Source organism: Scyliorhinus torazame, chromosome 5 (assembly GCF_047496885.1).
Source record: "Scyliorhinus torazame isolate Kashiwa2021f chromosome 5, sScyTor2.1, whole genome shotgun sequence".
In the NCBI taxonomy this organism is placed as follows: Eukaryota; Metazoa; Chordata; class Chondrichthyes; order Carcharhiniformes; family Scyliorhinidae; genus Scyliorhinus; species Scyliorhinus torazame.
In genome coordinates this window covers 180,546,984-180,570,385 of record NC_092711.1, presented here as the reverse complement: position 1 = coordinate 180,570,385, position 23,402 = coordinate 180,546,984, and the positions used below count along the sequence as shown (strand labels likewise).

The following is a 23,402-nucleotide window of genomic DNA, read 5'->3' as shown; positions in this document are numbered from 1 at the left end:
CTATTTTTGCGGGCAGGCCAAACACCCCCGGCAGCGTTGTCCGGCCCGCGCATCCACATGCAAGGGATGCGGTAAAAAGGGCCACTTCGTGGCGGTATGCCAGGCCCGGGCGGTCGCTGCGGATGGCCACCACAATCCTCCCCACGGTCCCCGTGCGGCCAGCGGGCGCCGCCATCTTCCTCCTCCAGGGCCACATGTGGCCGGGTGCCGCCATCTTGTCCCACGGACGCCACGTGCGATGGATGGGTGCCGCCATTTTATGCACCCCCAGCCACGTGCGCCCAATGGGCGCCGCCATCTTGGATGGACTCCCAGGACCCCAGCTCGGCTGACCACACACCGCCCGAAGAGAACATTCAACTGCTGCCACGAGTAGCCTTAGTGACCCTGGACCAGTCTCAGCCCCGAACACTATCGACTGCTACGACGATGGTGCTTTTAAACGGGCATGAAACGTCCTGCCTAATCGACTCTGGGAGCACGGAGAGCTTCATACACCCCGACACGGTAAGATGCTGTTCTCTCCCCGTCCACCCCGTTAATCAAAAAATCTCCCTGGCCTCCGGATCTCACTCAGTAGTGATCAAGGGGTTTTGTATAGCTAACCTCACAGTCCAAGGAAGGGAGTTCAAAAACTACCGACTCTACGTCCTTCCCCACCTCTGCGCGGCCACACTCCTAGGATTGGATTTTCAGTGTAACCTCCAAAGTCTAACGTTCAAATTCGGCGGCCCTATACAACCCCTCACTGTCTGCAGCCTCGCGACCCTCAAGGTCGATCCGCCTTCCCTGTTTGCGAACCTCACCCCAGATTGCAAACCCGTCGCCACCAGGAGCAGACGGTATAGTGCCCAGGACCGGATTTTTATTAGGTCAGAGGTCCAACGGTTACTGAAGGAAGGTGTCATTGAGGCTAGCGACAGCCCCTGGAGAGCTCAAGTAGTGGTGGTAAAGACCGGGGAGAAGCATAGGATGGTCATCGACTACAGTCAGACCATCAACAGGTTTACTCAGCTCGATGCGTACCCTCTTCCCTGCATGTCCGACCTGGTCAACAGGATCGTGCATTACAAGGTCTTCTCCACAGTGGATCTTAAGTCCGCCTACCACCAGCTCCCCAGCCGCACTAGTGACCACAAATACACTGCCTTCGAAGCAGATGGGCGGCTCTACCACTTCTTAAGGGTTCCCTTCAGTATCACTAACGGGGCCTCGGTCTTCCAGTGAGAGATGGACCGAATGGTTGACCGGTCCGGTTTATGGGCCACATTCCCGTACCTCGATAACGTCACCATCTGTGGACATGACCAGCAGGACCACGACACCAACCTCCGAAAATTCCTCCAAACCGCAAAAATCCTTAACCTAACGTATAACAAGGATACATGCGTGTTTAGCACCGATCGCCTAGCCATCCTCGGCTATGCAGTGCGTAATGGAGTGATAGGCCCCGACCCTGAACGCATGCGCCCCCTTATGGAGTTCCCACTCCCGCACTGCTCCAAGGCCCTGAAGCGCTGCCTAGGCTTTTTTTCTTACTATGCCCAGTGGGTCCCCAACTATGCGGACAAGGCCCGTCCACTGATCCAATCCACAGTTTTTCCCCTGTCGATAGAGGCCCGCCAGGCCTTCAGCTGCATCAAAGCAGACATTGCAAAGGCCACGATGCATGCTATCGACGAGTCCCTCCACTTCCAGGTCAAGAGTGACGCGTCCGACATAGGTCTGGCGGCCACCCTCAACCAAGCGGGCAGACCCGCTTCTCACGCACCCTCCACGCCTCCGAAATCGGCCATTCCTCAGTCGAAAAGGAGGCCCAGGCCATAGTGGAAGCTGTGCGACATTGGAGGCATTACCTGGCCGACATAAGATTCACTCTCCTCACTGACCAACGGTCGGTTGCTTTCATGGTCGATAATGCACAGCGGGGCAAGATCAAAAATGACAAGATCTTGAGGTGGAGGATCGAGCTCTCCACCTATAACTATGAGATCTTGTATCGCCCGGGGAAGCTCAATGAGCCCCCAGATGCCCTATCCCACGGTATATGTGCCAGCGCACAAGTGGACCGATTTCGGGCTTTCCACTATGACCTCTGCCAGCCGGGGGCCACCCAGTTGTTCCATTTTGTCAAGGCCCGCAACCTGCCCTACTCCATTGAGGAGGTCAGGACCGTCACCAGAGACTGTCAAGTCTGCGCAGAGTGCAAGCCGCACTTCTACCGGCCAGATAGAGCGCACCTGGTGAAGGCCTCCCGCCCCTTTGAACGCCTCAGCATGGACTTCAAAGGGCCCCTCCCCTCCACCGACTGCAACGTGTTCTTCCTCAACATTATTGATGAGTACTCCCAGTTTCCCTTCGCCATCTCATGCCCCGACATGACTTCTGCCACGGTCATTAAAGCCCTGCACAGTATCTTCACCTTGTTTGGTTTTCCCACCTACATCCACAGCGACCGGGGATCCTCCTTTATAAGTGATGAGCTGCGTCAGTTCCTGCTCAGCAAGGGCATCACCTTGAGCAGGACGACTAGCTACAACCCCCGGGAAACGGGCAGGTGGAGAGGGAGAACGGGACGGTCTGGAAGGCCGTCCTGCTGGCTCTTCGGTCTAGGAATCTCCCGGTCTCCCGCTGGCAGGAGGTCCTCCCCGACGCGCTCCACTCCATCTGGTCGCTCCTCTGCACCACCACTAATGAGACCCCTCACGAATATGTGTTTGCCTTCCCCAGGAAGTCCACCTTCGGGGTACGCTCCCAACATGGCTGACAGTTCCTGGACCCGTCCTCCTCCGGAAGCATGTGCGGAGCCATAAATCGGACCCCTTGGTCGAGAAAGTCCACCTCGTCCATGCCAACCCGCAGTACGCCTCCGTGGCACACCCCGACTGGTGCCAGGACACAGTCTCCCTCCGGGACCTGGCACCCGCTGGGTCCCCACCCACGACCACCGACCTGACACCACTTCTTCCCACCCCCCGTTGCCTCATTCACCCCTGCGCCACCCACCCTCCTCCAGCGCACCTCACCGCAGCCCCCACCCCAGCAGGATCCGTCCCCTCACTGGACCCACTCAGGGGTGACGAAGAAAAGGACAACACGCTCCCGGAATCGCAGGTGACCACGTCGGCGCCCACATCACCACCAGGACTGAGGCGATCGCAGCGGAGGGTCAAAGCCCCCGACAGACTTAATTTGTAATGTTGTTCTTCACCCCCGCCGGACTCTTTTTTTAAACAGGGGTGAATGTGGTAAACACCACTAGTGATATATTGTATGTATTACGGCACTGCCTGTGTATTAAAAGGTACTACGGAAAATCCCTGCCTGCTGGCTCCTCCCAGCAGGCGGCGTATAAAAGTGTGTGCTCTCCTGCGCTGCAGCCATTCTGGTCCAGCTACAGGAGGCACAACATCTTGTGCAATAAAGCCACAATTGTTCCACCATTCTCATCTCGTGGTAATTGACGGTACATCACCCCTCCCATTTGCAGTTGCTCTTTTCCCTGGCCCACTGCAGAATCTTGTCTTTCTTCACGAACTTCTGGAGCCTCACGATCACCGTCCCCAACTCTAGGCTTCTGCCTCAGAGACCTTATCGCTCTGTCCACCTCAGGGGCCTTGCCCAGCACCTCATCCACCACCAGCCCCGCTGGCATCCTCTAAGCGTACCTCGTGGCACTTGCACCTTCCACTACTTCAGGCAGGCCCACTGTCCGCAGATTCGGCCCCCTCGACCTGTTTTCCGGCTCCTCCACCTTTGCTCTCACTGTCTTGCAAAGGTCTCCTAACAGCCCCACCTCCGCCTACAATGCCACCACTCGATCGCTGTGGTCCGACATCACCCTCTCAATCTCTCAGATCTGTGCCCCCTTAGCCTCCAAGCATTTCTCCACCCTCTCCATCATGCTCTTCAGGGGTGCCACAGCCCCTTCGATGGCCTTCGAGCGATCCTCCTGCATCTCCTTCCTCTGCTGGCAGAACTCTTCCTTGATGACGGCCATTTACTGTTCCATCTGGGGCTTTCCCACTCGCACTGACCCTTCCCCCTCCGCCATCCATCCAGCAGCTGCAGCACCGCAGGTCGCTCCCAACTCCTTGGCCAGGTCTTTCACCTTCTTCTGCCGGGTTTGGTAACCAGCAGACATACCACTCCCTGGAGAATTTCTCCTCCGACATTCAGTTACAGTTTTCTGTCGAAATTGCACCCACTTTCGGGTAAAAAGAGCTCTTTTCTACACCTTCAAGAAGGAGCTGCCCTGTGTGCGACCAGTCACACCATAGCCGCGAGCGGAAGTCACTTGTGAACTTGTTGATGTCTCAGCAGTTGCGATGAATCATGGAATCCCTTCCCACACTGAGAGCAGGTGAATGGCCTCTCCCCAGTGTGAACTCGCTGGTGTGTCCGCAGGGCGAGTGCATCACTGAATCCCTTCCCACACTGCGAGCAGGTGAACGGCCTCTCCCCAGTGTGAATGCGTTGATGTGTCTGCAGGGTGGATGAATCACTGAATCCCTTCCCACACACAGAGCAGGTGAATAGCCTCTCCTCAGTGTGACTGCGTCGATGAGCTTCCAGTTCTGACCGGGCTCTGTATCCCTTCCCACAGTCCCCACATTTCCACGTTTCTCTCTGTTTTTCATCTTCTTCTGTCTCTCCAGGTTGGACAATCAGTTGAAGCCTCGTCCACACACAGAACACGTGTACGGTCTCTGAATGGTGTGATGTTTTTTCAGGCTGTGTAACTGGTTAAAGCTCTTTCCACAGTCAGTGCTCTGGAACACTCTCACTCGGGTGTGTGTGTGTCTCGGGGCTTTTCCAGTCACACTGATGTTTAAAATCTTTTGAAGCCGACAGATCGGACAAACATTTCTCCTTCTAGATTCAAAGGACAGATCGAGACAAGACATTTTCTGTCTGTGATTCCTCACACTGGGCTAAATAGCTGGCTTTTAAAGCAGACCAAGGCAGGCCAGCAGCATGGTTCAATTCCCGTACCAGCCTCCCCGAACAGGCGCCGGAATGTGGCGACTAGGGGCTTTTCACAGTAACTTCATTGAAGCCTACTTGTGACAATTTCATTTCATTTCCTTTCATTCCTCTTCTAATATCCTATAAAAACAATTTACAAAATACATCACTGTAAGTACAGAGTAGAAACTCAGAACAGACAAAGGTACATTGTATTCTTCTGTTTGAAGCTTAAGTAGCGTGAGTCACCTTGGTTTAGCTGAGTTCCATATAAGAGACAGGTATCAAGCGCACACTCAGTAAGCTGGGCACGTGAAGGAGACACATCCTGAGTGAGACACAGCCAGAGTGGGAATTGGAACTTGGTAATTTGGGGGAGTGGGAAGAGGTGCTGTTTCCCTTTTTGTTCTGTTTTCTTCGTTTGGCTTTGCAGGGAGAGATCCAGAGTGCATTCCGGGAAGCAGGGAGAAAACCAGGAAACACCCTGGGAAGGTAGGTGACATAAAATCTTACCCCCCGGGTTCCAGCGACCTTCATTTTCGGGAGAGAGAGAGCCGGGGAGCCGGTTGTCCTTTGGGAGCGGGAGAGAGAGTGAGAGAGCCGGGGAGCAGCATGGGAACAGGTAAGTGATAGATATTCTGCTATTCTGAGACCTGATTGGCTGATAGGGAATCTGCACTAAATTTTAAAATTAAACATTGTTAAAATTAAACATAATTAATTAATTACTTAATCATAATTTAGAGGGGTATCTAAGCCAGAGACCGGAGAGTACTGTATTTAGCATTTACATTTATAGTAGAAATCTAGTGCTAGGAAACATAATTAACAGTAACTTTTTTTAAAAAATTATTTTTCAATTTAATGTATTAATTAGTTAACGTAATGTTAATTAGAGGGGTGCAGAGCTCTGACTGTGAGATGTAGCAGGTCCGGGAGACTTCCAGCGTCCCGGATGGCGACATCTGCAGAAAGTGCTCCCAACTGGGGCTCCTCACAGACCGCATGGTTTGGTTGGAGCAGCAGTTGGATGCACTTAGGAGCATGCAGGTGGGGGAAAGCGTCATAGAATTTTCTTTTTCAAATTTAGAGTACCCAATTCATTTTTTCCAATTAAGTGGTAATTTAGCGTGTTTAATCCACCTACCCTGCACGTCTTTGGGTGTGGGGGCGAAACCCACGCAAACACGGGGAGAATGTGCAAACTCCACATGGACAGTGACCCGGAACGGGGATCGAACCTGGGACCTCGGCGCCCTGAGGCAGCAGTGCTACCACTGCGCCATCGTGCTGCCCTGAAAGGGGCATAGATAGCAATTATAGAGATGTGGTCACACCCAAGCTGCAAGCAGAGAGATGGGTGATCACCAGAAGGGGCAGGCAGTCAGTGCAGGAATCCTCTGTGATTGTCCCCCTCCCGAACAGGTATACCGCTTTGGATACTGTCGGGGGGGGATAGCCTATCAGGGGAAAAAGCAGCAGCCAGAGCAGTGGCACCACGGCTGGCTCTGATGTTCAGCAGGGAGGGTCAAAGAGCAGAAGAGCAATAGTCATAGGGGACTCTATAGTCAGGGGCACAGATCGGCGCTTCTGTGGACATGAAAGAGACACCAAGATGGTATGTTGCCTCCCTGGTGCCAGGGTCCAGGATGTCTCAGAATGGGTAATGAGCATCCTGAAAGGAGAGGGCAAACTGGCAGAGGTCGTGGTACATATTGGTACTAACGACATAGGCAGGAAGGGGGAATGAGGTCCTGCAGTAGGAGTTCAGGGAGCTAGGCAGAAAGTTAAAAGACGGGACCTCTAGGGTTGTAATCTCGGGATTACTCCCTGTGCCACGTGCCAGTGAGGCTAGAAATAGGAAGATAGAGCAGCTAAACACGTGGCTAAACAGCTGATGTAGGAGGGAGGGTTTCCGTTATCTGGACCACTGGGAGCTCTTCCGGGGCAGGTGTGACCTGTATGAGAAGGACGGGTTGCATCTAAACTGGAGAGGCATAAATATCCTGGCCGCGAGGTTTGCTAGTGTCACAAGGGAGGGTTTAAACTATTATGGCAGGGGGGTGGGCACGGGAGCAATAGGTCAGAAGGTGAGAGCATTGAGGGAGAACTAGGGAATAGGGACAGTGTGGCTCTGAGGCAGAGCAGACAGGGAGAGGTTGCTGAACACAGCGGGTCTGGTGGCCTGAAATGCATCTGTTTTAATGCAAGAAGTATTACGGGTAAGGCAGATAAACTTAAAGTTTGGATTAGTATTTGGAACTATGATGTTGTTGCCATTACAGAGACCGGGTTGAGGGAAGGACAGGATTGGCAGCTAAACGTTCCAGGATTTAGATGTTTCAGGTTGGATAGAGGGGATGTAAAAGGGGTGGAGAAGTTGCGCTACTGGTTAGGGAGAATATCACAGCTGTACTGCGGGAGGACACCTCAGAGGGAAGTGAGGCTATATGGGTAGAGACCAGGAATAAGAAGGGTACAGTCACAATGTTGGGGGATTACTACAGGCCTCCCAACAGCCAACAGGATATAGAGGAACAGACAGGTAGACAGATTTTGGAAAGGAGTAAAAGCAGCAGGGTTGTTGTGATGGGAGACTTCAACTTCCCCAATATTGACTGGGACTCACTTAGTGCTCGGGGCTTGGACAGGGCAGAGTTTGTAAGGAGCATCCAGGAGGGCTTCTTAAAACATTATGTGGATAGTCCAACTAGGGAAGGGGCTGTACTGGACCTGGTATTGGGGAATGAGCCCGGTCAGGTGGTAGAAGTTTCAGTAGAGGAGCATTTCAGGAACAGTGACCACAATTCAGTAAGTTTTAAAGTGCTGGTGGAAATGGATAAGAGTGGTCCTAGGGTGAATGTGCAAAATTGGGCGAAGACTAATTATAACAAGATTAGGCGGGAACTGAAGAACCTAGATTGGGGGCGGATGTTTGAGGGTAAATCGACATCTGGCATGTGGGAGGTTTTCAAATGTCAATTGAAAGGAATTCAGGACCGGCATGTTCCTGTGAGGAAGAAGGATAAATATGGCAAATTTTGGGAACCTTGGATAACGAGAGATATTGTAGGCCTCGTCAAAAAGTAAAAGGAGGCATTTGTCAGGGCTAGAAGGCTGGGAACAGACAAAGCCTGTGTGGAATATAAGGAAAGTAGGAAGGAACTTAACCAAGGAATCAGGAGGGCTAGAAGGTGTCACGAAAAGTCATTGGCAAATAGGGTTAAGGAAAATCCCAAGACTTTTTGTACGTACATAAAAAGCAACAGGGTAGCCAGGGAAAGGGTTCGGCCCACTGAAGGACAGGCAAGGAATCTATGTTTGGAACCAGAGGAAATGGGCGAGGTACTAAATGAATACTTTGCATCAGTATTCACCAAAGAGAAGAAATTGGTAGATGTTGAGTCTGGAGAAGGGTGAGTAGTTAGCCTGGGTCACATTGAGATCCAAAAGGACGAGGTGTTGGCGTCTTGAAAAATATTAAGGTAGATAAGTCCCCAGGGCCTGATGGGATCTACCCCAGAATACTGAAGGAGGCTGGAGAGGAAATTGCTGAGGCCTTGACAGAAATCTTTGGATCCTCACTGTCTTTAGATGATGTCCCGGAGGACTGGAGAATAGCCAATGTTGTTCCTTTGTTTAAGAAGGGTAGCAAGGATAATACAGGGAACTACAGGCCGGTGAGCTTTACGTCAGTGGTAGGGAAATTACTGGAGAGAATTCTTCGAGACAGGATCTACTCCCATTTGGAAGCAAGTGGATGTAATCGCGAGAGGCAGCATGGTTTTGTGAAGGGGAGGTCGTGTTTCACTAACTTGACAAGTGTTTTTCGAGGAGGTCTGAAGGAAACCTGCTATTTCTGATAGGTAAAAGGATCATTGATTTAGCCATTTTTATATAAATACTAAAGCCTATGTCAAAATTCATTTTTAAAATGGTTTCTGTCTTAAAACTGCAGAGCCATGTCAGCCCCATATCAATTTAAATAGTTTGCAGAGAAAATCTGCAAGTTTATAGAATGCATTTGAAACATTTTTGTAAGAATACTGAACAATACCATAATCTGATCAAGGTCAAAACTAGCACCATAGTCAAAATGAATCTACCATTGTTCAAAATGTGTATAATACAACAGTCAGCGAATATCAAACCTGATAAAATGTGTAAGTCACATTCCAACACCTAGAAAACATCCAAAGATGCAACATATTCAAATAGATGTTGCATAATGATGATTGACAACTCACCATCCAATCAAATGTTTTCAAAACTCATCCAAACCAATCAACACATTATAGAGGTGGGAATAGATGGACTCTGATTGATAACATTTTCCTTAAAGATAGAGGTCCGGGCAGCCATTTTCATTTATGAATCACCCTATACTATTTACCTAACTACTTGCTATCCTTATTTCTTATTTTCCTATTTCTATTTCTACTCGAACTCTCAAGTCTGTGCAAGCTGTTTTGCTTTGAGCAAGAAACCATTACTGTATTTTTAAAAGTTCAATTCGTTTGTAAGTCATTAAGCTAATTATATCTCTTAAGAGTCTTCTGCTGGCAGGGGCTTTTCTGAGAACATTTGATTTGTAACCACAAGAAGATTTCAAACTCTCAATTATAATCAATAGAGACAATAAAGATTTAATTAAGCATCCGAGACGTGTGGTTAAATTTCTACTTTGTTGAGTGTATGCGAGATTACACACAACCAAGGGTAGACTTCGAAAGTAGATTTCTACAATTGGCATAGTGCGGCAAAAGGGGAGGAGCACGGAGTCAGAGGAAATCGGAAGACCGAAGATCGTACCGTTAGCGGAAAGACCAGAAGACGGGAAGACCCAAAGACATCTATTCGAAAAACGGCTAGTCTGGGGTAAGAAAATCTTTTTTTACCCATTAAAAGTCTTAAAGCCGTACCGGCTAGTGCTTCGACCCCTCTAGGAAGGACCTTTTAAGACAGAACTATTCAATCGGGTGCAGGCCGTATAACTAAACCCAAAACGACTGAAAAAGTTGTTGTGTAATCGTCAAATTACACAATCGTTTAAGACCAAAAAATTTGGTTTCAAGGCAGGATTTATGGCGGACAAAAGTCCTAAAATAGACCTGGTTCCTTCAAAGGGTAGAGGACAGCTTCCCACTACTTCAAGGGGAGGTCGTGCTGTACCAGAAGTCTCTGTTGACGGTATATTGGGTGACATTAAATCTTCAATTTATAGACATTTTGTATTGTCTAAAGTATCCACGAAAATTGAATCAAAATATGATATCCCCAAAGGACAGTGGTCCCTTGACGACATCAAAAAAGCTCGGGGGAAAAACCACACTTTTGACCAGAGGGAAACGTATGAAATGGTCTTTTGCAGTAATGGCACAGCTCCATAAGCAGCAAGAAACAATCACAAACACAAAACACAATTGCGAACTTAAAGCTGCCAAAGAAAAACTAGTGGCAGCCATTAACCAATTAGGAGCTGCAAAATCTAAGCTTGAAAAATGTGAACAAACTAAAACGTTACTAGAAAATGAAACCTACAAAGTTCAACAATTATCATTCCAAATTGGTGAATTGCAACAGTTAAAATCAGAAACGGATTCCACAGTTCAACAGTTAAGATCACAAATTGATCAACTAAAAATACAAAACAACCAATCACTTTAAAGAAAAGTGCACTTGGGAGAGTGAAATGAACACCATGAAAAGTCATAACAAAGTGCTGACAGATAAATTAACGGCTCAAAAGCCTTCAAATCTGTCTTTAAAACCTCAGCTCAATGACCCAAAGCAAACAGTTCTGCCACAGGCAGCTGTAGAAATGAGTTCAACTAAAACTGTGCCAGTGCCAGCTCTGGCATTATTGCAAGCTGCTACTGACATGAAAACTATAAATACTCTGATCGGAACTCCACAAGGGGAGTCTGGGCAAATAGACTATCTGTCCATTCTGGGTTCAAGAGCCCTTGCTCCCGTGAACAAATCGTTATCTCACTCTGAGACCGACCAAGACACGCTGCTGGCCCCAATCCAAAAGCCTCCCATGGCAGCTTCAACAGACTCTGAGATTGTTAAACAAGAGAAGCCTGTTCAGTTGAACAACGAGCCTAGTGGCAAACAAAGTGTAATACAACTTAACCCATTAAGCACCAAACAGTTTGGAGTTCAAGTGATGAAAACAACAGCCTGGGTTCGAAACCATTGAAAAGCTGCTAAAAATAGCACATCAATCGTAGCTTCTCCTCCTCTGGCAACAACAAATCCGACCCCTGTACTCACTCTGATAAAGAATTCCAGAAAATATATGAAATTCCTTTACTGTGTTGAAGACGACCATTTTGCGAATTTGTGCACAATCAGATTTCATGATTACAAAATGGACTCCTACGATCAAGATCCGCCACCTGGGTACAGAGTTACACCCCAAGTATCACCAAAAAGGCTAAAGCTATGCAACACAATAGTTCATTGCCTAGAACTGTTAACTTGAGAAGGGCAAACTGTCATTATTTTGAATGATGCTTTATTAATCATTGTTAAAAAAATTAACAAATTTTGTTAGTTGTGCTGTTTAACAGATTAACAGAGTCGGCGAATCCATCGACAAAAAAAAAAGCATTTTTGCAGACTTTGAACCAAAGACATTCAGCGCAAGATTGATTCAGTCATATATTCAACAAGTTACTGTGTTTTGTATTTTAAAATAGATAGAAAATTAAACCTTTTGTAATGTGAGATTCTAATTTAAAATTTTCTTTAAAGCAAATGCATGTTGAGAACACGCTGTTCTCAAGACAGTTTAAAAGAACAAATTTGGCAGCAATCCAGTTTATTGGGTGATAAGAAAATGTTGAGAGAGATGCAAATGGAATCATTCCAAGTTATCCACCCACCATACGCCCCTTTTGTTTCTGCAGGGAAATTAACCATTTCAACAGGCTTTTGTGTATAACCCAGAAGATGTCAAAAACTTGGCAATACACATTGTCATGTGAGAGTGCCTTTAAGAACTGGATGCTGAAGAAATGTACCTTTAACAGATGAAGCGGAGCATATTATTGAAGTGATGTCACGGGGGAGGGGGGGGGCGGGGGGGGGGGGGGGAGCTGAGCTCACTTCTGCTTTTGGTTTCAATTTGAAAAAGCAGCTTGTGTGTGTCTGTGTGTTTCCAGAGAGCTGCAGGAAGAAAAGCAAGGTGCTGGAGCTCAAGTCAACCAAGCTGATATATCTCTGCCATAAAACAGAAAATATATATTAACTGTGACCTGGTGTGTTACTGTTTTGAAGGTTTGAAGCCTTTTGGATGTTTGAAGGAACATTTTGAGGGATTATTTAGTGTTGTATTATTTTCGGGGTTGTCTTTGAAGTAAGGGGTGTTAAGGGATCCAATGTTTATTTAAAAGGTTAGGTTGAGTTCATAGAATAAACATTGTTTTGTGTTAAAAACCATGTGTCCATAATTGTAACATCACACCTGGGGAACGAGCCACGTGCTTCAAAAGCAACAATCCATAAAAGGGGGAGGTTGGTTGAACTCCATGATACATTTTGGGGTTCTGAAAACACCTCGCCCATAACAACATCCAATACAAAGTTAAAAAAACTTGACCAACCCTTTGATTACACTCTTTGGGGTTGGCTTTCTAATTGGTTGGGTGGCACAGGAATTCACATCATTCAGGGACTTTTCCTATTTTACATATTTGGACTTATCATTTACGTACTAATGCTGCTGATCAGATACTTTGGCTAATGCATGCCTACCCAAAGTGCCCCACCAATACAGATGGTTCATATTAATTCATATGCACCATCAGCCAATAACATCAAAACAGAAAGTTTCTGTTGAACTATTATTTACTGCATTATTATTCATTTATTAGTGAATTATTAATAACTTTATTGCTGAATTATATAATCAATTTTGATAATCATTTTACCAATTATTACTAAATCATATACTCAACTTCAGTTATTTTACTGTATAATCATTTTATTTGTATACATGAAATTATTATTATTAATCATTTATTACTGAATTATGTAATCATGATATCAATTTTTAATCAGTATATCATTGTTTTCGCCAATTTATCAATTTTTACTAAGTAATTTCCCTCCTCTCCCTTCTCTATCAGGACTACCCGCTCAAAGAAATAAACGTGCGCTCAGTGCACGAGACGCAATCTATGCTAAAATTATTTCTTTATATTGGGAGACAAGACTTGCCAACGAATTAAATAAAATAACAACCATCATACAAAACGTAGCCGATTACACCGCCACTGCCCTAGATAAAATCTCTGACGAAATGCGAGCAATTCGAACCGTGGCATTACAAAATCGAATGGCACTTGACGATGTGCCAGCCAAAAAAGGTGGCACCTGCGCCCTGATTGGTGCGGATGTTGCACTTTTATTCCAGATAACTCAAAAGAAGTTAAAGATCTGGCAGCACACATTCAAAAAGAAGTCAGCTTGACACACCCTCAGATATCTCTATCTGAGAGAAACTTTGCGGGTGGTTGGACCCACAGGAATGTCCATAGTACAGACAATCTTTTTCTTTTGTGCAGCAGGATTCATCATCTACATGACATTCCTGGAGATCAAATGCGTTAGCCAACTATTCACTTAACGCAGGGGCCCACCAATCAGAATTATTCACATTAACCCCACTGCACCACCAGTCAATGAAATAGAACTAAAATATTATGTTGAACTGTTACTAATCTATCAATTCTTGACTGTTTGACCATTTGATCAAACATATCAATTTTTTGACTGTATTACTAATGTATTACTAAAAGATTAATACTGAATCAGTGAGCCTTACGTCAGTGGTAGGGAAATTACTGGAGAGAATTCTTCGAGACAGGATCTACTCCCATTTGGAAGCAAATGGACATATTAGCGTTAGGCAGCACGGTTTTGTGAAGGGGAGGTCGTGTCTCACTAACTTGATAGAGTTTTTCGAGGAGGCCGCAAAGCTGATTGATGCAGGTAGGGCAGTGGATGTTGTCTATATGGACTTCAGTAAGGCCTTTGACAAGGTCCCTCATGGCAGACTGGTACAAAAAGTGAGGTCACACGGGATCAGGGGTGAGCTGACAAATGGATACAGAACTGGCTAGGTCATAGAAGGCAGAGAGTAGCAATGGAAGGGTGCTTTTCTGATTGGAGGGCTGTGACTAGTGGTGTTCCGCAGGGATTAGTGCTGGGACCTTTGCTGTTCGTAGTATATTGAAATGATTTGGAGGGAAATGTAACTGGTCTGATTAGTAAGTTTGCGGACGACACAAAGATTGGTGGAATTGGGGATAGCGATGAGGACTGTCAGAGGATACAGTAGGATTTAGATCGTTTGGAGACTTGGGCAGAGAGATGGCAGATGGAGTTTAATTCGGACAAATGTGAGGCAATGAATTTTGGAAGGTCAAGTACAGGTAGGGAATATTCAGTGAATGGTAGAACCCTCAAGAGTATTGACAGTCAGAGAGATCTCGGTGTACAGGTCATTGAAAGGGGCAACACAGGTGGAGAAGGTAGTCAAGAAGGCATACGGCATGCTTGCCTTCATTGGCCGGGGCATTGAGTATAAAAATTGGCAAGTCATTTTGCAGCTGTACAGAACCTTAGTTAGGCCACACTTGGAGTATAGTGTTCAATTCTGGTCACCACACTACAAGAAGGATGGGGAGGCTTTAGAGAGGGTGCAGAAGAGATTTACCAGGATATTGCCTGGTATGGAGGGCATTAGCTCTGAGGAGAGGTTGAATAAACTTGGTTTGTTTTCACTGGAACAAAGGAGGTTGGGGGCGATCTGTTAGAGGTCTACAAAATTATGAGGGACAAAGACATAGTGGATAGTCAGAGACTTTTTCCCAGGGTGGAGGGGTCAATTACTAGGGGGCATAGTTTTAAGGTGCGAGGGGCAAGGTTTAGAGGAGATATACGAGACAAGTTTTTTTTACACAGGATAGTGGGTGCCTGGAACTCGCTGCCGGAGGAGGTGGTGGAAGCAGGGACGATAGTGACGCTTAAGGGGCATCTTGACAAATACATGAATAGGATGGGAATAGAGGGATACGGACCTTGTAAGTGTAGAAGATTTTAGTTTAGATGGGCAGCATGGTCGGCGCAGGCTTGGAGGGCCGAAGGGCCTGTTCCTATGCTGTACCTTTCTTTGTTCTTTGTTCTCTGGAACATTCTTTCCTCTCCCATTCCCCAAAAGCTGTAAATCTCCGTCCCACACACACTCCCTCCATTCTCACTCTGCTGTATCGAATATTCACCCTCCCAATTCTCCTGAAGGTGCTGATTCAGGCTGATTGACAGACCCATGCTCACTGCTTCCTGTCCTGGACACAGAGACCACAACAAATAGGAGCTGCAGTCGGCCATTCGGCCCATCGAGCCTGCTCAACCAATGAGATCATTGGCCGATCTACCTCAGCACCATTTTCCCGCACTATCCTCCATATCCCTCAATATTTAGAAAATATAAATCTCGGTCTTGAAAATTCCTGATGACTGAGGCTCCATAGTCCTCTAGGATAGAGAATTCCAAAGCTTCACCACATCCTTGAGTGAAGAAATCCCTCCTCATCTCAGCTTTCTCTCCATTTCCCTGCCAGTTCCTCATAACCCTCGACTCCCTCATCAATCAGAAACATGTCTGGGGAGGGGGAGGGGGGAAACCATGTGATGCGGATGCGGGAGTAGCTGCTTTTCTGCAGGTTTTGGTGCCACTTACCTTTAATCAGGATCATTTATCCTGATTGCCCAGCACTCATCTCCCGAATCCTCGAATTAATATTTGTTGTCATTTCCCTGGAACACTTCGGGATTGGGTTTGGTAAGATTATGACCAAAAACATCAGAAATCCGTCGATAAACGAGCGTAGGAGGATTCAGTGGGGGTGGAGCCGCCTTTTCAACATGGCGGCCTGACCCTCAGGAGGTCTCTCGACCCCGCGCTCTCCGGGACTCTCTCGGAGGCGGTGAAAATGATGACTGCCGACATTCTCCGTGTTACTGACCAGAGGCTGGGTGTGCTGACTCTATATCTGTGAGCTCATGAGGCCGAGCTGCAAAACACCATGAAGAGACTCGATGATCCCAAGGGGAGAATCCTGAACGTTGAGCAAGATGCCTCCTCGGCGGAGGCAAGAATTCAATCCTTGGAAAACCGGCCGAGTGATGTGGGGTACTCCTGGAGGACTTGGAGAACCGAGGGTCAGAGAAAGAACATCCGAGTCGTCGGTCTGCCAGAAGGTGTGGAGGGTGAGGCTCCCATTAGGTTCTTCGAGGACCGGCTGCCACGTTTTCACAAGCTGGATGTGAAGCCTGGGTGTTTCAAATTAGAAAGGGCCCCGGATCCTGTCTTTGAGGCCGAGGGATAGTTTTCATCCCAGGCCTGTAATCATTCACTTCCACAACTTGAAAGATCACCAGAGGGTCCTGGAGACGGGTAAGGTGAGGTGGGACCCGGCTCCATGAGGGAGTGAGGATTTCCTTCTTCCAGGACTTTCCGGCAGCCACGCAAACGAAGCATTGAGGCTTCGATGAATTTCGAAGGGAACTCAAGGCTGCGGGAGTGAATTATGTCGCTTTATCCTGAGACCCTGAAAACTGTATCCGACATCTGTCGATAATCCGACTAATGCCTTGGTCTTCGTAAAATCCATGAAGGGCAAGGATTTGGAGGGATGGTTTGCAGCTCGGACTAACTCAGGCTCTAATCCGGATTCTTTCCCTATCTTGATGTTGTCTGAATTTGTTATCTTTTATCCTGTTGAAGGGAGTTGTTATTCTGTGAGCGCCGATTGAATGTCTTCTTCTCCTCGAGTGTTACAGGGACTCATATTATCTTTATATGATAGATGTGCCTTGTGCTTATTATCCGTCGTCTTTCTTCTATTATCGGAGCGTTAATCATGGCAGAACCGAGTGGTGCCATTGCCGAAGGGGTGGTGGTGGTGGATGCAGGTCTTCACGGGTATTCACAGGCTGGTAGATATAATTGCATGCTTGGGTTATGTGTTTGAAGGGTTTGTTTGTCATAAATGGATAATAAAAATATTTTTAAGTAAGTACTTGTAAGGTTGGCTATTTTTCAAATCATGCTTTAAGGGATTGGCCATTTTGGTCATTTTGTATGAACAGAACCTTATGGCTACATCTCCACAGCAAGAACATCCTTCCTCTGATAATGACACCAAAACTACACACAATACTCCAGGTGTGGCCTCACCAATACCCTTTACAATTGCAGTAAAACATCCCTATTCCTACGCTCTCGCCTTGAAGGCCAACTTAACATTTCCCTTCTTTACTGCCTGCTGTACCTGCGCTCGTACTTTCAGCGACTGAAGAACAAAGACACCAAGGTCTCGCTGAGTATCCACCTCTCTCAATTTACACCCATTCAAATAATAATCTGCCTTCCTATTTTTGCAACCGAAGCAGCTAACCTCACATTTATCCACATTATACTGCCATGCATATGCTCACTCACTCAGCCTGTCCAGATCACGCTGAAGCATCTCTGCATCCATCTCACAGCTCATACTCCCAACATTGTATCACCTGCAAATTTGCAGATAATGCATTTAGTTCCTCCATCAAATTCATAATAAATTCATAACATGTGAACAGTTGAGGTCCTAGCACAGATCCCTGCGGTATCCCACTGGCCACTGCCTGCTAATCAGAAAAAGTCCCACTTTATTTCAGTTTTTTGCTTCCCGTCTGCTAACCAGCTTTTAATCCATCTGAAGACGCTACCCGTAATCCCATGCACTTTAACCTTGCATATTAATCTGCTATGTGAGATCTTGTCAAAAGCCTTCTGAAAGTCTAAATAAACCACATCCACTGAGTCTACCCGGTCAACTCTCCTAGTTACATCTGCAAAGAATTCCAGTAGATTTGTCAAGCATGATTTTCCTTTTGTAAATCCATGCTGACTTTGTCTGATTACACCACAACTTTCCAAATGCTGTGCTATAAAATCCTTGATAATGGATTCCAGCAATTTCCCGACTACTGACGTTAGGCTCACTGGTCTATAGTTCCTTTTTTTTTTCTCTCTCTAACCCCTTTCTGAATAGCAGGCTGATATTAACTATCCTCCAATCTGTAGGAACCATTCCTGAGTACAAAGCGTTTTGGAAAATGACCACCAATGGATTTACTATTTCTAGGGCCACTTCCTTAAGTACTCTGGGATGAAGATTATCAGGCCCTGGAGATTTATTGTCTTTCAATCCCATCAATTTTCCCAAAATAATTTCTTTTCTGATACCGATTTCCTTCAGCTCCTCACTAAAGCTTGTGTTTCTTAGACCTTCCAGTACATTATTCATGTCTTCCTTTGTGAAGACAGAAGTTTGCGGCTGTGCCTGGGTAGGTCGCACGTTCGGCAGCTCCCGCCAAGAACGGACTTTTGGGCCCTTTTGAGGAGCCCCAGCGGCACTTGGACGACGATTCCCGGTGTGGGAAGGCAGCAGTAAGGTTCCCCCAGCATTGCATGGAGTGGACCAGGAGTGGAGCGGTTAAAAATGTGGTTTTGGAGCAGAGAGGAGAGCGGGTGCGGAAAAGTAAGATGGCGGCAGGCGGAGACCAGGCAGCGTGGGTGCAATGGTCGCGGGAGCAGCAGGAGTTCCTGAAAAGCTGCTTTGCGGAGCTCAAAGCAGAAATGCTGGCCCCAATGAAGGCGTCGTTAGAAAAGCTGGTGGAGACGCAGAAGGCCCAGGGGGCGGCGATCCGAGAGGTGCAGCACAAAGCCTCTGAAAACGAGGATGAGATTCTGGGCCTGGCGGTGAAAGTGGAGGTGCACGAGGCGCTGCACAAGAAGGGGCAGGAAAAGTTGGAGGACCTGGCGAATAGGTTGAGGAGGAGGAATTTCTGGATTCTGGGTCTCCCTGAAGGGGTGGAGGGGTCCAACATGGGGGTATACGTAGCCACGATGCTAAACACGTTAATGGGCGCGGGAGCCTTCCCGCGGCCCTTGGAGCAGGATGGGGCTCTCAGGATCCTGGCAAGGAGGCCTAAAGCCAATGAGCTGCCAAGGGCTGTAGTAGTGAGGTTTCACCGCTTCATGGACAGGGAGTGCGTCCTGAGATGGGCGAAGAAGGAACGGAGCAGCAGGTGGGAGAATACGGAGATCCGTATTTATCAAGACTGGAGTGCAGAGCTGGCGAAGAAGAGGGCTGGATTCAACCGGGCCAAGGCGGTGCTCCACCGAAAGGGGGTGAAGTTCGGGCTGTTGCAGCCAGTGCGACTGTGGGTCACTTTTCAAGATCGCCACCATTATTTTGATACGCCCGATGAGGCGTGGACCTTTATACAAAACGGGAAGTTGGACTCGAACTAAGGGTTTGATGTGAGGTTGGGTTTGTTTTTTCGTTGTGTGGGAAAGCTGGGGAGTGGGAAGGGGTGAGTGGATGTGATGTGTGGGTCTGTGGGCATTTGTACTGTTTTGCAGGGGCCGGTTCCCGTGTGTGCAGGGGGGAGGGGGGGGCAGGAGGCCCTGGGTCGTGGGGAGCTGGGGTGAGGCTGCAGGAGAACGGAGCTGCGGCATAGGGGGCGGGGCGGCCCAAGTGGAAAACGCGGGCTTTTTCCCACGCTGAGGAAGGGGGGGGGGGGTGGCCTGAGGGGAGGGGCGGTGCTGGAGAGGTGCTCACATCAGCCTGAAGGGGGGGATGGGATGGGGATTCCACACGGGGAGCCGTTGGCAAAGGCAGGAGCGGCCGGGGTCAGCAGGAGTCAGCTGACGTACGGGAGTGCAATGGGGGGAGCAAGGGGGCTAGACGGTGGTCTAGGTGGGGGGGGTTGGGGGGGAACTGGGTTGCTGCTGTACTGACCGACGGGAGCTGGAGGTAAAAGGGAGAGTTGGGGCGGGGGTTCGCCCCCTGGGGGACTGGTGTGTGCGGGAGGCGTGGGCACGTGGCTGGCCTAAGAAAGGGGATGGCTAGTCGGAGGGGTGGGGGGGGGCGGCAAGTAGCTCCCTGATCCGGGTGATAACATGGAATGTGAGGGGCCTAAATGGGCCGGTCAAGAGGGCCCGGGTGTTCATGCACTTAAAGGGACTGAAGGCAGACGTTGTTATGCTTCAGGAGACGCACTTGAAAATGGTGGATCAGATCAGGCTGAGAAAAGGATGGGTAGGGCAGGTCTTTCATTCAGGGCTGGATGCAAAGAACAGAGGGGTTGCAATACTGATGGGGAAGCGGGTGTCGTTCAAGGCGCTGAATATTGTGGCGGATAATGGGTGTCGATACCGTGCAGGGCAGCACGGTAGCATTGTGGATAGCACAATTGCTTCACAGCTCCAGGCTCCCAGGTTCGATTCCGGCTTGGGTCACTGTCTGTGCGGAGTCTGCACATCCTCCCCGTGTGTGCGTGGGTTTCCTCCGGGTGGTCCGGTTTCCTCCCACAGTCCAAAGTTGTGCAGGTTAGGTGGATTGGCCATGATAAATTGCCCTTAGTGTCCAAAATTGCCCTTAGTGTTGGGTGGGGTTACTGGGTTATGGGGATAGGGTGGAGGTGTTGACCTTGGGTCGGGTGCTCTTTCCAAGAGTTGGTGCAGACTCGATGGGCTGAATGGCCTCCTTCTGCACTAAATTCTAAAAAAAAAATTCTATGATACGTGATGGTGAGTGGTAGGTTGCAGGGGACCCGGGTGGTACTGGTGAATGTGTATGCCCCGAATTGGGACGATGCAGGGTTGATGAAGCGCATGTTGAGTCGGATCTCGGATCTGGAAGCGGGGAGCTTGATAATGGGAGGGGACTTTAATACGGTACTGGACCCAGCATTGGACCGATCCAGGTCAAGGACGGGTAAGAGGCCAGCTGCGGCCAAGGTGCTTAAGGGGGTTTATGGACCAGATGGGGGGAGTGAATCCGAGGAGGTTTGCCAGACCGGGGCCAGAGAGTTCTTTTTTTTCTCCCATGTACATAAGGCCTATTCACGGATAGACTTCTTTGTGATGAGCAAGGCACTGATCGCAAGAGTGGAGGGAACGGAATATTCGGCTATAGCGATTTCGGACCACGCCCCGCACTGGGTGGAGTTGGGGTTGTGGGGGGGAGAGGGACCAGCGCCCGCTGTGGCGCCTGGATGTGGGACTGTTGGCGGATGAGGAGGATTGTGGGCGGGTCCGGGGGTGCATTCAGAGATACATAGAGGCCAATGATAATGGGGAGGTGCAGGTGGGTGTGGTTTGGGAGGCTCTGAAGGCGGTGGTTAGGGGGGAGCTAATTTCAATTAGGGCTCACAGGGAGAAGAGAGAGAGGATGGAGGGGAGAGGTTGGTGGGGGAGATAGTAAGGGTGCACAGGAGCTATGCAGAGGCTCCCGAAGAGGGGCTGCTGAGGGAGCGCCGGAACGTCCAAACGGAATTTGATTTATTGACCACGGGGAAGGCAGAGGCTCAGTGGAGGAAAATGCAGGGGGCGGTGTCTGAGTATGGGGAGAAGGCGAGTCGGATGCTGGTGCATCAGCTACGTAAGAGGGAGGCGGTGAGGGAGATTGGAGGAATCAGGGATAGGGGGGGGAATACGGTGCGGAGTGTGGTTAAAATAAATGAGGTATTTCGGGATTTCTATGGGGACCTGTACAAGTCAGAGCCCCCGGAGGGGGGCGAGGGGATGTGGCTGAGGTTCCCAAGGGTGAGGAAGCAGGTGGCTGGCCTGGGGGCCCCGATGGGGCTGGAGGAGCTGGTTAAGGGATTGGGGAGCATGCAGGCGGGCAAGGCCCCGAGACCGGATGGTTTCCCGGTTGAATTTTAGAGGAAGTATGTGGATCTGTTAGGCCCATTGCTGGTGAGAACCTTCAATGAGGCGAGGGAGGAAGGGACTCTGCCCCCGACAATGTCTCGGGCGCTGATCTCGCTGATTCTCAAGCAGGATAAGGACCCACTGCAGTGCAGTCCGTATAGGCCGATCTCGCTCCTTAACATAGATGCCAAGTTGCTGGCGAAGGTCCTCGCTACGAGGATTGAGGATTGTGTCCCGGGAGTGATACACGAGGACCAGACAGGGTTCGTGAAGGGCAGGCAGTTAAAAGCGAATGTGTGGAGGCTCCTGAACGTGATTATGATGCCCTCGGTGGGAGGGGAAGCGAAGGTGGTGGTGGCTATGGACGCTGAGAAGACCTTTGATCGGGTGGAGTGGGAGTACCTATGGGACGTGCTTAGCAGGTTTGGGTTCGGGGAAGGGTTCATAGGGTGGGTCAGGGTGTTATACAGGGCCCCGGTGGCGAGCGTGTCTACGAACCGGCGGAGATCGGAATATTTCAGATTATACCGGGGGACGAGACAGAGGTGTCCCCTGTCCCCTTTGCTGTTTGCGCTGGCAATTGAGCTGCTGGCCATGGCATTAAGGGAGTCTAGGAACTGGAGGGGGTTGGTCCGTGGAGGGGAGGAACACCGGGTGTCGTTGTATGCTGATGACCTGTTATTTATTGCAGATCCAGTGGAGGGGATGGCGGAGGCCATGCGGATCCTTAGGGAGTTTGGGGCCTTCTCGGGCTACAAGCTCAACGTGAGGAAGAGTGAGCTCTTTGTAGTGCATACAGGGGGCCAGGAAAGGGGCTAGACGAGCTGCCGTTGAAGAGGGTGGAGAGGAGCTTTCGATACCTGGGTATCCAGGTAGCTAGGAGCTGGGGGGCCCAGCATAAGCTTAATTTGGCACAGTTGGTGGACCAGATGGAGGAAGATTTTAGGAGGTGGGATGTGTTGCCTCTTTCCCTGACGGGTAGGGTGCAGTCGGTCAAGTTGACGGTCCTCCCGAGGTTCTTGTTCATGTTCCAGTGCCTGCCCATCCTAATCCCCAAGGCTTTTTCCAAGCGGGTAAGCAGGACTATTATGGGGTTTGTATGGGCGAGCAAGGCCCCGAAGGTGAAGAGGGTGTTTCTGGAGCGCAGTCGGGACAGGGGTGGGCTGGCGCTGCCGAATCTGTGTGGTTATTATTGGGCAGCTAATGTGGCGATGATCCGTAAATGGGTAATGGAGGGAGAGGGGGCGGCGTGAAAGAGGCTAGAGGCAGCGTCTTGTGTGGGTACTAGCTTGGGGGCGCTTGTGATGGCACTGTTACCGCTACCGCTGACGAGGTACGCCACGAGCCCGGTGCTGGCGGCGACATTGAAGATCTGGGGGCAGTGGAGGCGACATAGGGGTGAGGTGGGGGCCTCAGTTTGGTCCCCGATACGGGATAATCATAGGTTTGTGCCGGGCAGGATGGATGGGGGGTTCCTAAGTTGGCATCGGGCAGGGATTAAAAGGATGGGGGACCTGTTTATAGATGGGACTTTTGCTAGCCTGGGGGCGCTGGAGGAGACATTTGGGTTGCCTCCCGGAAACGCTTTCAGGTACATGCAAGTGAGGGCGTTTGTGAGGCGGCAGGTGAGGGAATTTCCGCTACTTCC

At 49.1% G+C, this 23,402-nt stretch overlaps 1 protein-coding gene across 1 annotated transcript in view; it reads right to left on the bottom strand.

Moving 5' to 3' along the window:
* LOC140418072 (uncharacterized) overlaps positions 1–23,402 on the bottom strand; it is a 221,278-nt gene that overhangs the window by 24,566 nt on the left and 173,310 nt on the right. Inside the window, exon 8 of the mRNA XM_072501497.1 lies at positions 4,429–4,650. Within this exon, the coding sequence (XP_072357598.1) occupies positions 4,429–4,650 (222 nt within the window). The remainder of the gene's footprint in view (positions 1–4,428; positions 4,651–23,402) is intronic.